The 14,161-nt window shown below is 38.7% G+C and overlaps 1 protein-coding gene across 6 annotated transcripts in view; it reads left to right on the top strand.

Moving 5' to 3' along the window:
• The window catches only part of YEATS2 (YEATS domain containing 2), a 105,218-nt gene that overhangs the window by 52,612 nt on the left and 38,445 nt on the right, over positions 1–14,161 (top strand). For all 6 annotated transcript variants that reach the window (XM_064584548.1, XM_054504306.2, XM_064584546.1 and 3 more), the window contains 6 exons: positions 156–332; positions 6,222–6,461; positions 8,332–8,490; positions 9,931–10,034; positions 11,584–11,691; positions 12,379–12,561. In XM_064584548.1, the coding sequence (XP_064440618.1) occupies positions 156–332; positions 6,222–6,461; positions 8,332–8,490; positions 9,931–10,034; positions 11,584–11,691; positions 12,379–12,561 (971 nt within the window). The remainder of the gene's footprint in view (positions 1–155; positions 333–6,221; positions 6,462–8,331; positions 8,491–9,930; positions 10,035–11,583; positions 11,692–12,378; positions 12,562–14,161) is intronic.

The raw sequence follows: 14,161 nt of genomic DNA, 5'->3' as shown, positions 1-14,161 counted from the left end.
AATCCTTTAGTTCTTAGATTGAAATTACCTTTGAAGTAGGATTAGAAATCATTTGTCGCATCTCTTAGAGCGCCATGTTCTTGGACAGGTTTGGGGGTTTCTGTGACATTGATCATGGATTCATGAGCCCAATTGTTGCCTGATTATGTAGGTAGTGGATGTTGAGCTTCACCGACATTCTCTTGGAGAAGACTCCATTTATCCTCAGTCCTCCGAGTCAGACATTTCTGATGCCCCACCATCATTGCCTTTGACCATTCCAGCCCCAGTGAAAGCTTCCTCACCGATAAAGCAGTCACATGAGCCAGTACCTGATACATGTGTGGAGAAAGGTAATATATTTTTCCTTGTATGGAAATGAATTTTTCCTTGTACAGAGGAGTCACTCTCTGGGGTATTCCTTTCTTTCATTTGTGTAATATGATTTTGAACTGCTGCCTATAGAGATTTAAGAGTGTATGGAAAATAAATTTTCCATTAGTAGGCACGCTGCCTCTACTATATAGTCCAATTATGAAAATAGCCAAATCTTTATTCTTCTCAGAAAATATTTTTCATGAAGTTCTACTGGCATTTTATAGAACATTAAACTCACAAAAAGGCATTAAATGTTTTTTTTTTTTAATTATATTGGTTTCTTCTAGTATGTTACAGGAAGACTTTTTGGTTTGGTCCCTAGTTGTGTGAACAAGAAACTGAATGTAAAGTGTCTAATCTTATTTAAAATACAACAACTGACACCACAGAAATACAAGGAATTATGAGAATATTATGAAAAATTATATGCCAGCAAATTGGACAACCTAGACAAAATGGATAAATTCCTAAAAACATATCCTCCCAAAACTGAATCAGGAAGAAATAGAAAATTTGAGCAGACTGATTACCAGCAATGAAAATGAATCAGTACAAAACCTCTTGGGGCGCCCGGGTGGCTCAGTTGGTTGAGCATCCGACTCTTGGGTTTCGGCTTAAGTTGTGATCTCAGGGTCATGGGATCAAGCCCCACATCAGGCACCGTGCTCAGCAGGGAGTCTGCTTGAGATTCTCTCTCTCCCCCTCCCCCTGCTTGCATGCATGCATGCTCATAATCTCTCTCTAAAATAAATAAGTAAATCTAGGGCGCCTGGGTGGCTCAGTTGGTTAAGCGACTGCTTCGGCTCAGGTCATGATCCTGGAGTCCCGGGATCGAGTCCCACATCAGGCTCCCTGCTCGGCAGGGAGTCTGCTTCGCCCTCTGACCCTCCCCCCTCTCATGTGCTCTCTCTCATTCTCTCTCTCTCAAATAAATAAATAAAATCTTTAAAAAAAATAAAAAATAAAAAATAAATAAAATAAAATAAATAAGTAAATCTAAAAACAAAAACAAAAAAACCTCCCAACAAACAAAAGTCCAGGACCAGATGGCTTCATAGGTGGAATTCTACCAAACATTGAAAGAAGAGTTAATACCTATTCTTCTCAAATTATTCTAAAAAGTAGAAGAGGAAGGAAAGCTTCCTAATTCATTCTATGAGGCCAGTGTTACCCTGATATTGAAACCAGATAAACATACTACAGGCCAATATCTCTGATGAACGTAGATGCAGAAATCCTCAACAAAATAGTAGCTAACTGAATCCAACAATAAATTTTTTTTTTTTTAAGATTTTATTTATTTATTTGACAGAGAAAGACACAGCGAGAGAGGGAACACAAACGGGGAGTGGGAGAGGGAGAAGCAGACTCCCCGCCGAGCAGGGAGCCCGATGCGGGACTCGATCCCGGGACTCCAGGATCATGACCTGAGCCGAAGGCAGTCGCTTAACCAACTGAGCCACCCAGGCGCCCCCAACAATAAATTTTAAAAAAATCATTCACCATGATCAAATGGGATTTATTCCTGGGATGCAAGGATGGTTCAGTATTAAAAAATCAATCAGTGTGATAGGTCACATCAATAACAATGTATAAAGGCCATATGATCATTTCAATAGATGCAGAAAAAGCATTTGACAAAGTACACCATTTCTGATAAAAACCTTCAACAAAGTAGGCTTAAAGGAATGTACTTTGACATAATAAAGGCTGTATATGAAAAACAGCTAACGTCATACTAGTTTCCCTAAGGTCAAGAACAAGACAAGGATGTCCACTCTCACCACTTCATCAAAATAATACTGGAAGTCCCAGCCATAGCAATTAGACAAGAAAAAGAAAAAGCATCCAAATTGGTAAGGAGGAAGTAAAACTGTCACTGTTCACAGATCACATGATACTATATATAGAAAAATCTAAAGACTCCACCAAAAAAATTACTAGAATTGATAAATGAATTTAGTAAGGTCACAGGATACAAAATCAGTGTACAGAAATATGTTGCATTTCTATACATTAATAAGCAGCAGCAGAAAGAGAAATTAAGAAAACAATTGCATTTACAATTGCACCAAAAAGAATAAAATACCTAGGAATAAACTTAATCAAGGAAGTGAAAGACTTATACTCTGAAAACTATAAAACACTGAAAGAAATTGAAGGTGACACAAACAAATGGAAAAATATTCCATACTCATGGATTGGAAGAAAAATATTGTTAACATGTCCAGGCTACTCAAAGCAATCTACAGATTTAATGCAGTCCCTACTGAAATAGCAACAGTATTTTTCACAGACTAGAACAAATGATCTTAAAATTTGTATGGAACCACAAAAGACCCTAAGGGGCACCGGGTGGTGCAGTCGGTTGAGCATCTAACTCTTGGTTTCGGGTCGTGGTCTCAGGGTTGTTGGATCAAGCCCTGCGTCAGGCTCCATGCTTAGCCGAGTCGGCTTGGAATTCTCTCTCCCTCTCCTTCTGTCCCTCCTGCTCTCTCTCTAAAATAAAGATAAATCCTCTTTTTTTTTTTTTTAAGGCAACTTTATTTATTTATTTTAGAGGAACTGTGTGAATGCGAGTAGGGGGAGAGGCAGAGGGAAAGAGAGAATCTCAAGCAGACTCCTTGCTGAGCATGGAGCCTGATGTGGAGCTCGATCCCATGACCCTGAGATGATGATCTGAGCCAAAATCAAGAGTCAAGCGCTTAACTGAGTGAGCCACCTGGCACTCCATAAATAAGATTAATCTTTAAAAAAAAAAAACAAAATTAAATAGCCAAAGTCTTGAAAAAGAAGAATAAAACTGGAGGTATCACAATCCCAGATTTCAAGATATACTACAAAGCTGGAGTAATCAAAACAGTATGGTACTGGTACCAAAAAAAAGACACGTAGATCAATGGAACAGAATAGAAAACCCAAAAATAAACCCATGCTTATATGGTCATTTAATCATTGACAAAGGAGGCAAGAATATGCAATAGGAAAAAGACAGTCTGTTCAACAAATGGTGTTGGGAAAACAGAACAGCAACATGCAAAAGTATGAAACTGGGCCACTTTTTTATACCACACACAAAAATAAACTTAAAATGGGTTAAGGATCTAAATGTGAAACCTGAACCATAAAAATCTTAGAAGAGATTCCGGGCAATGGTTTCTGTGACATTGACAGTAGTAACACTTTTCTACATACGTCTCTCAAGGCAAAGGAAACAAAAACAAAAATAAACTCTTGGGACTACATCAAAATAAAAAGCTTCTGCATAGTGAAGGAAACAATCAACAAAACTAAAAGATAGTCTCCTGAATGGGGGAAGATATTTGCGAATGACATATCCAAAATATATGAAAAACTTCTACAGCTCAACACCAAAAAAACAAATAATCCAATTAAAAAATAGGCAGAAGACATGAACAGACATTTCTCCAAAGAAGACATACAGATGGCCAACAGACACATGAAAAGTTGCTCAGCATCACCCATCATCAGGGAAATGCAAATCAAAACCACAGTGAGATACCACCTCACACCTGTCAGAATGGCTAAAATCAGAAACACAAGAAAGAGCAAGTGTTGGCGAGGATGTAGAGAAAAGGGAACCCTCATGTACTGTGGGTGGGAATGCAAACTGGTGCAGCCACTGTGGAACACTGTGCAGATACCTCAAAAAATTAAAAATTGAAGTATTGTATGTATGATACAGTAATTCCACTACTGCGTATTTACCCAAAGAATACAAAAACATGAATTCGAAAAGATACATGCACCCCTATGTTTATTGCAGCATTATTTACAATAGCCAAATTATGGAAGCAACCCAAGTGTCCATTGACAGATGAATGGATAAAGAAGGGGTGGTGTGTATGTATACACACACACACACACACACACACACACACACTGGAATATTACTCAGCCATGAAAAGAATGAATCTTGCCATTTGCAGCAACATGGATGGATCTAGAGAGTATAGTTCTAAGTGAAATAAATCAGAGAAGACAAATACCATATGATTTTACTCATATGTGGAGTTTACAAAACTAACAAAAAAAAGAGACCAACAACAACAAAAACAACCAGACTCTTAACTGTAGAGAATAAACTGTTGGTTACCAAAGCGGAGGTGGGTGGGGGAATGGGTGAAACAGGTGATGGGGATTAAGGAGGGCACTTGTCGTGATGAGCACTGGGTATTGTATGGAGGTGTTGAATCACTGTATTATACACCTGAAACTAATGTAACACTATATGTTAACTGTACTGGAATTAAGAGTACAATATAAGGGCGCCTGGGTAGCTCAGATGGTTAAGCGTCTGCCTTCGGCTCAGGTCATGATCCCAGGGTTCTGGGATCGAGTCCCGCATCGGGCTCCCTGCTAGGTGGGGAGCCTGCTTCTCCCTCTGCCTCTGCCTCTCTCTCTCTCTGACTTTCATGAATAAATAAATAAAACATTAAAAAAAAAGAATACAATATAAGGGGCGCCTGGGTGGCTCAGTCTGTTAAGCGTCCCACTCTTGATCTCAGCTCAGGTCTTGATCTCAGCATCCTGGGATTGAACCCTTTGTTGGGCTCCACGCCAAGCGTGGAGCCTACTTTAAAAAAAAACAAACAAAATAAAAAAACCAATAAAGATCCATCATCAGGGCGCCTGGGGGGCTCAGTTGGTTAAGCATCCTGCTCTTGAGTTCTGCTCAGGTCATGATCTTAGAGTCCTGGGATTGAGCCCTGCGTCAGGCTCCCTGTGCTCAGCAGGGAGTCTGCTTGAGATTCTCTCTCTCCTTCTCCTTCTGCCCCTCCCCCTCAAATAAATTAATTTAAAAAAAAAGGTTAATCAACAAATGTATTTTGACTATGGCATTTTTTCATTTAATAAGTATCTAAGTGATAAGTAAATCATTTCTGTGACCTCTACGTATAAGATACAAAGCTGGTTCTAAATGGCGTCAGTTTAATCTCTAAACCTACATTTTTATTTTTATTTACTTGTTTATTTATTGATTGATTTTTGAGAGAGAGAGTGGAGGGACCGGCAGAGGGGAAGAGAGAGAATCTCAAGCAGGCTCCACGTTCAGTGTAGAGCCCAGTGTGGGGCTCAATCTCACAACCCTGAGATCATGACCTGAGCTGAAGTCAACAGTCAGACACTTAACTGATTGAGCCACCCAGGTGCTCCTCTAAGCCTGCATTTTAATGTGATGTTAATATTTTAGTCCTTTTATAAATCTCAGTTTTATTCCTCTTTAAATTTCAGTTGCATCGGGGCGCCTGGGTGGCTCAGTCGTTAAGCGTCTGCCTTTGGCTCAGGTCATGGTCCCAGGGTCCTGGGATCGAGCCCCACGTCGGGCTCCCTGCTCAGCGGGAAGCCTGCTTCTCCCTCTCCCACTCCCCCTGCTTGTGCTCCCTCTGTCAAATAAATAAATAAAATCTTTAAAAAATAAAAATAAATAAATAAATAAATTTCAGTTACATCTTCATGGGCATTTAATAAAATAGAACATTATTAGATTAAGTGAATGTTTTGAGTTTTTCTTCTTTTCTAATTTAAACAGCTTTTCAATTCAGAACATAATACACTTGTGTACTTTTTATATTGTACATGCTTTATAGTTAATATGTTTTCTAATTTTTTGAAAGAAGCATTTTAATAAAAGATTCTAAACATGATAATTTACATTTCATCCAATTATGTATAAAGGGCTTATAAATACTGTCAATTGTATGTATTTTACTGGGAAGTGGTTTAAATGGTTGTTGAAATGATAAGGGATTTTTATCATTTCATTCTTTTCCCACAGTGGAAAAGTTTTATTATTTCTAAGTGATTCATGACTTATCATTTGCCTGTTTCATTCCAAATAGGCTTCCCAGCCAACACTGAAGCTGAGAGACACACTACATTTTATTCTTTGCCGTCTTCATTGGAACGAACACCCACCAAAATGACAACATCCCAGAAAGTTACCTTTTGTTCTCATGGCAATTCAGCTTTTCAGCCAATAGCATCAAGCTGCAAAATCGTGCCACAAAGTCAGGTTCCTAATCCTGAGTCACCCGGAAAATCCTTCCAACCCATCACCATGAGCTGCAAGATTGTTTCAGGTATACAGATGATGTGTGTCAAGTTGATGTGTATAAAAATTGTTGTAATGGCAAAAGAAAGTATTATGGCTTTTCTTAAGTTCTTTTTTTTTTTTTTTTTAAAGATTTTATTTATTTATTTGACAGATTGATAGCGAGAGCAGGAACATAAGCAGGGGGAGTGGGAGAGGGAGAAGCGGGCTTCCTGCCGAGCAGGGAGCCCGATGTGGGACTCGATCCCAGGACTCTGGGATCATGACCTGAGCCGAAGGCAGACGCTTAACGACTGAGCCACCCAGGCGCCCAAGTTCTTTTAAGTAGGATTTTTGTTTATTTAACAAGTAATCACTATTGATTAGCAAAGCTGTCAACAAAAGTCATTTCATATGCAAATAGTTTTTAATAAGGAAAGAAATGAAATTCAAAGCAGTCAGGTTTTTATCTCCAAGAAGTGGTGCAGGTAAAATGTTTACTAGGATGTATGGTTGAAACTAAGATAGGAATTAAGTTTTTGAATTATATATGGAAACCAGAGTGGCTAGTAATAAAAAAAAACTTAGAGGCAGGCCTTTTGGTGTGGAGTTAAAGCTTGAAAGGTAGGAATTGGTTTGGAGTTGAAATGTCTTTTATACTAACCACACTGAAATTTAGTCATTCCTGTTACCGGTAGGTAGTTTTGAGCCTTCATTTTCACTGAGATTGAATTGTCTACTGTCTCATGACAGTTCCACATTTATGTTAGGTAGACCTCTGGTAGGAATATACTTTATGGTGTAGGTTGCATCACTTCAGAAAAGGCTTGAAAGAGAGTCAGTAGAAATATCTAGGCAGTGGGAAGCCTCTATATATGAAGTTGGAGAAAAGGAGTCTTCAGTGCTAAAAATAAACAACTAAGCAGAAATATGATCCAAGTCTTTGAAATTGATGAAAGGTGAGGAATGTGTAATTTTACCTCCCAGTTAGAAGCATTTTGGAACTTGCTGTTCCAGAGGCGGAATAGGCTGAACATACAAATTGGTTAGAAGTTTAGAGAAATTCATGGATGACAAATTTGATCCATAAAAAAACCATTGAGCATGTTGGATGATACATGGGTAATCTTTGAGAGTGTTCTGTGGGAACAGGAATCTCTGGATTGTAGCTGTGACTTAGTATTGACAGACTTTTGTTTTGGGTGGGTGAATTTCATGTTTTTCTGTAGGAAATTAATTGTAAATTAAGACTCCTGGTTTGTAAGTCTAGCTGTTCACTTACTAATTCCCTGTAATTTTAGTGTCTTTGAGTATAAACATTATTATAACAATTTGCCCAAGTTGTGAAGAGTTTGATTATCTAGGGATTTAGGAGTTCTATGCTGTTATGTAAAGCTCTACTTTTTTATTTTATTTTTTTAAGATTTTATTTATTTATTTAATTGACAGAGACAGCAAGAGAGGGAACACAAGCAGGGGGAGGGGAGAGGGAGAAGCAGGCTTCCCACTGAGCAGGGAGCCCGATGTGGGGCTCGATCCCAGGACTCTGGGATCATGACCTGAGCCAGAGGCAGTCACCCAACCAACTGAGCCACCCAGGCGCCCAAAGCTCAGCTTTTTGAACTTTAATGTACCCATGGGATGGGTGTGTGTAGGGGGAATCTTGTTAAAGTACAGATTTATATTTAGCAGGTCTGGGGTAGCACCTCAGAATCTGTTTCTCAAAAGCTCCCTGCTGATGCTGATGTAAGGATGAGTCCCTGCCTCAGCTACACCACTGCTCTTGCTTAGTACCTGAAGCAGAGTCCCATTCTCTTTTCCCCATTTGTCACCTTTGTCCTCCATTATCGTTAGCATTTTCTTAGATGGGTTGAGTAGATCTCTTTTGTTCAGTTTGTTTCTCTTTTTTATTAATAAAGGTTCCCCCATATCAACCCCAAGTCCATCACCGCTGCCTCGAACCCCAACTTCCACTCCAGTCCATGTGAAGCAAGGCACTGCCAGCTCTGTCATTAATAACCCTTATGTTATCCTGGATAAGCCAGGGCAGGTTATTGGAGCCACCACTCCCACTACAGGTACGTATGTGATCGATATTTGTGTGATCCGAAAGGCGACATCCTAGGGTGACTGAGTAGCCATATAATGGGAGGGTGAAATCGTCATCTGTAAACAAGAGGAGGAGCTCTAGAACAGTAAATCCAGTGCTGTTTCTCAGAGAGAAGATGTACTTTCTGTAAAAGTCCTATTTTTTAGGAATTTACTTAAATTTTCTTTTTAATTTCTAAAGATTAAAAGTGAGCCATAATTAATTAAAAAAAAAAAAAAGCTGATTTTGAATTCATTTGGAAGACACTCTTTTTGGGCCTGCAAGCAATGTGGTTATTTTCCAAATTAAGCTTCAGAACAAGAATACCTTTGTGGCCCACATATGTTTCTCACCAAATAAAAAAGTGATCTTTACTTTTCTGTGAATAAGGTAAATTTTGTGTGTGGGAGAGAAATTGAACTCTGCAGTTAAAAAAAGGGACCTCTGATAGGAAGAATAAGAACTGGATTTATTGTGTTTGTCATCATAATTTCCTATAACTACAGAGTGCTTTTCAGGTTTTTTCCAAGTATTTTCACAAACATTATTTTATGTATTTGTTTCATTTAAACTATGTGAACACATGCTTCTAAGTGTAAACTTTTCTGTAGCTCTCACTTCTAATTAAGAGAAATAGTGAAAAGAGAAGTGACTATAAGGTAGTAAGACTGATTTTTTTTTTTTTTTTTAAACATAATTGATTTTAACACATGAATGTATGCTGGATCTTTCCAAGTAGCTTTTTGGAAAAGTTAGGTCCTTTAACAGTGATTATAATTGTGGAACTCCTTTAAAAAATGCTGCTTTCAGAAATTACTTAATAGCCTTTTGAATATATTTAGGGATGTCAAATAGGTTTCCTTTGAGGATGGTTAGTTTTAGGAATTAGCCAGTCTTTGCAGGCAAGTTTGATAAATGGAGCAGGTGATCAAATACCATTTTTGGTCTTGACTTACTTTTGACTATAGGTAGTGGGACTTGTTTTTATCAGACCCTAAAGGCAGTTATACACATGGAGTATAAATTGCTTAACGTCAGCATCACTTTGGAATAGGTACGACCTCCTGGTGAAACTATTTTGAAGGAGCTAGAATTCACTTAGATTCATACATGTGGTCCATCATTATGTAACCAATACCCTTATGTTCTGGTATCTGTCTCTGTATACAGGTAGCAGAGTGTGTAATACCTACGTACTTCTACATGTCCTTACTAGCTTCTTGTCTATTTTTAGGTTAGTGAGGTGGTCAGCTTCATAGGAGGAATCTTTAAGTATTTTTTCTATAGTAATTTCATGGTTGTGAGTTTTCAACACTTTAAAAATGAAAAATGGTGGAGGAAAAGGGGAGGGGATGGTGGAAAATGCTTTAAAGTTCCATTTTGTAAATTTTACTTTGTACTTTATTTTAAAATCTGCCTTGCTTATCAGGAAGTCCTACAAACAAGCTCTCTACTGCCTCCCAGGCCTCCCAAGGAACAGGTTCCCCTATTCCTAAAATTCATGGAAGTAGTTTTGTAACATCTGCTGTCAAGGTAACACTCTTATTGCATTATTGCACTTTTCTAGTTTGTAAAGACAGTAAGTTCAAGCCCAGCAAGAATTTGTCAGTTGATGATGCAAATTTCATTAAGTAGAATCCTCAAGCTACTAAGCATCTTGAAGATCATCTACTCCAGGCCCACCTGTCTTACTCTTGATCTTTTCCTAGTGTGGAAAATGTTTCTCAGCACTTCCATCAGTTGGACAGTCAGTATCTATTTGAAAATTTACTATGATGAGGAGGCAGCTATTTTTAGGAGTGGGGGGTGGTCAGCTTTGTTACAGATTTTTCCTTATAAAAATATTCATCTGGCAGAATACTTCTTTTCTTCTTATATTTGTACCAATAAGGAGTAAATATATATTTTTTCTATTTGTCAGCCATGTAGTTACTTGAAAATAATTCTTTCCACAATTTTTCTTTTTCTTTTTTTCCTTCAGGGTAAGAAAACCTTTAAAATTAGAACTTCAAATATGATCTGACTTGTTCAGCTAAGAGTGCTAGGTATCTGCTCACTGTTTGGCAAAGACAGCCCCTGCTGTTTTGGTTGGTTACTTGTCATTGTCATGACTGCCTAGAGCCTTTGAGGTATAAACTCGTGTGTGAGAACTGAGAATTCAGAGATCCTCTCCTACATGACGAGTGCTAACACATTTCTTACATATAGGTACTTAACGGTGATGATATTGAATAGCTTTCTGGTCCAAGACGAGGTTTTTCACTGAGTTCAGTGCTTCCTGTGTTACATGAATGCCTAAATTGTAATAATTGCCTTGAAGGTCTTAATTCTCTGCCAGTCTGTTTTTAATGTTTGTTGATCTTTTCGTTACATGGTTAAGCAGTATTAACTTTGTTACTTGTCCCTAATTTGTGGCATATTGCCTCTGAGAGTTACATTTTATATTTGAGAGAGACAAATGCCAGTAATTTTGAATGTTGACCTTTGTTGGTTTTGGATTTATTAAGTTCTTTTTATTGTTTTGTTTTTTAAATCCTTATTGAAAGTATTTCCCTGTGTATTGGGTATTTATTTGGAGTAAAAATAACAAATCAGGTTGTGTGAATACTATTGAAAGGATGTATATACTGAAACACTCTGTTTCATTTATTTATTTAGTGCCTAGGCTCTAGGGATAGAGAAGAAATAAAATACAGTGCCAGGCCTTTAGTGGCTTACCATTAGGCAGGGGACTAGACATGCAAACCTGTGAGCCAACCAAATGTTAGAAGTGTATAATAGTCTTCCCAGCATATACCGGGGCACAGATGACTAGGTTCTTGCCAGGTCATGGCCTTTCCTTGCATTTGGTTTCTAAAACAATAATTAAAATGTGAGTGTGGGGGCTTGGAAGACCCTAAAGAGTTTTGAGCTTTTGGGTCTTTTTGTTTTTTGATTATGTTGGTAGAGAATGTCACAGGTTTATATTAAATATAAGGACAGTTATATTATATTTTATATATATATTATATTGTAAATATAAGGACTATCTGAAGTCAGTTATTTTATCCTAATTGTACAATGTGTATTTTTACATATGCAGCAAGAGGATTCTTTGTTTGCATCTATGCCACCTCTTTGTCCTATTGGGAGTCACCCTAAGGTTCAAAGTCCCAAACCTATAACTGGAGGACTTGGAGCTTTCACAAAAGTGAGTATTTATTAGGGCATTATCCCACAAGGCAAAATGGTTTTGTTACGTAATTGTTTCTGTGGCATGTTGGAGTTGATTGACACTACCCCACAACATGTAACTTTTTAGCATGTCATAATTCTAAGACCAGATCCTACTTCTGCGACAGGGCAGCTCTTGGTATCAAGCAAGATGGTAACTCCTGAGAGCACAAACTGTGTGTGTTTCTTTCTGCTGCCATTTGCCACCAAAATCTAGAACAAATGGACTAGGTCGAGTTTGCAGAAACACAGGATCAAATCCAGATCCCACTTTTGGTCCCTTTGATAGCTGTTATGGGCTGTATTTAAGCAATATTTCTACCCTTCTGGTGGAGTCATTTTTTTATAGAGCAGGCTTCGTCAATTCATTAATTCCTGAAAGCAGAATAGATTCAGATATTAGTGGCTTTTTTTTTTTTTTAAGATTTATTTATTTATTTATTTGACAGAGAGAGAGAGAGTGAGAGAGGGAACACAAGCAGGGGGAGTGGGAGAGGGAGAAGCAGGCCTCCCGCGGAGCAGGGAGCCAGATGCGGGGCTCGATCCCAGGACCCTGGGATCATGACCTGAGCCCAAGGCAGACGCTTAACGACTGAGCCACCCAGGCGCCCCGGGCTTTTTTTGTGGGATGATTACTCAGCATCATTATCATGTTTGTTGCCAGGTAATCATCAAACAGGAACCTGGTGAAGCCTCTCACGTGCCAACAACAGGAGCTGCCAGCCAGTCACCACTCCCTCAGTATGTGACAGTGAAAGGGGGTCACATGATAGCTGTGTCCCCTCAAAAACAGGTCCTAACTGCTGGAGAAGGGACTTCCCAGTCACCAAAGATTCAGCCCTCCAAGGTTTGTGTTGGATAGTGTTGGGGAGGTTAATATGTCAATGAACTTTATTTGCCTAAGTAACAGGCAGGTGCTGAATTCAGATGACAGGGTTGCTGATCCCAGAAAATCCTGTAGATGGAAGCCGTGTTGGAAAAGCAAGTTAGACAGTGCTAAACACATCTGCTCTTGCAGTACTCAGTGACAAGAGCAGGGCCTGTGTTACAGAGGATCCAGGAACAGTCGAAGAGGCAAGGAGATGCTATGTTATCTCTCTAACAGTGAAGATGTTAGACTTCACAGACACAACTTCCAGCTGATTCAAGTGTAAAATGGGTAGTTGACAGGACCAACGTCTGCTATTTTATTTATTTCTGGTAGATGAGTGCTGTAGTTTACACTTCTGATGTCCAGGCTGTGTCATCTGTTTACTGATTCTTGACTCTTTAGAGAATTCATTTGCTTTATAATTTGGAAGTGTGGGGAACTAATATATCAAGAAAACTGTAAAATGGCATATAGGTCCATGTTTTCCTGCATTGGTTGTGCTTATGAGAGCCTGTCTGTGTCCTGTTAGCATTTACACACCATCAGTAATCCTCATGTATCCAACCTTGCAGGGTGGATACTCTCAACCCCATTTTACAAACGAGGAGACTGTCGTCTCTGAGAGGTGAGGCAACTTCCTTGAGGGCATTTAGCTAATAAGTGACACAGGATTTGAACCGAGGTCTGCTGACTCCAAAATCTTCCATTGCAGAGCTAATTAAAATTTGTGAGCTATTGTCTGGAACCTAAGCATGCTTTTAGAACATACAGAGTTAAATTATTTTATTTGGGGGGGCAGATATATTCTAAAGCTATCAAGAATATTATGTGAGGTGTTTGTTTTTCAACTTGAAAGCCAGCCTACCTAGAGTTGGATGAATTGCTTTGAGAGGAATACTTTAATATAGAAAAATGGTTTCAGGTATTTTGGTTTAGGCTAGATAGCTGCACATGGATTATAACAAAAATTCATATGTTATAGTTCTAAAACCTGTATGGTTCTACTATAAGAGTCCACTAACTACTTTCCCAAACTTAACCTGGTCATGACTCATCTGATGATTAAAAATATATAGATACTGAGACCCCCATCTCAAACTTTCTGAATCAGAATCTTCTTGGGGGCCCTGGGAATCTGGATTTTTATCAAGCTCTCCTGCTGACTCATGTGATTTGGCAGATTTAGGAACCAGTAAGCTATAGCATCAGATTTGACTTTGGGGCTTCCCTACCCCAAATCATTAAGACAGGTACCCCCAACTGCTTCCTAATGCTCTCACTATTGTTTTGGCTTTATGGGTAAGCCTTTGTCAAAGTCCTTTCATGAATCAGTTATTGTTATCTGGACTTGCTACTCAGACACATCATAATTCTTTAGAATCTATTTTGCTTCACCAAAGAAAGATACATGGACTCACTGAGTTAGGTTTTTGAGTCAGTATAGCCTTGCTGTTTATGCCCAGAAGCTCTGGACAAGTTAGTTTCACTTTTTTACACTTTGCATTTTGCAAATCCACTCCTCCGTAATGCTGAACAACTGTATTGGCTTTCTTGTCACATTGCCACCTACCTAATG

Source organism: Mirounga angustirostris, unplaced genomic scaffold (assembly GCF_029215605.1).
Source record: "Mirounga angustirostris isolate CCGP_5_RB_7025 unplaced genomic scaffold, mMirAng1.0.hap1 SCAF_1, whole genome shotgun sequence".
Lineage (NCBI taxonomy): Eukaryota > Metazoa > Chordata > Mammalia > Carnivora > Phocidae > Mirounga > Mirounga angustirostris.
The sequence above is the reverse complement of the archived record's forward strand: the minus strand, read 5'-3'. Positions and strand labels throughout refer to the sequence as shown.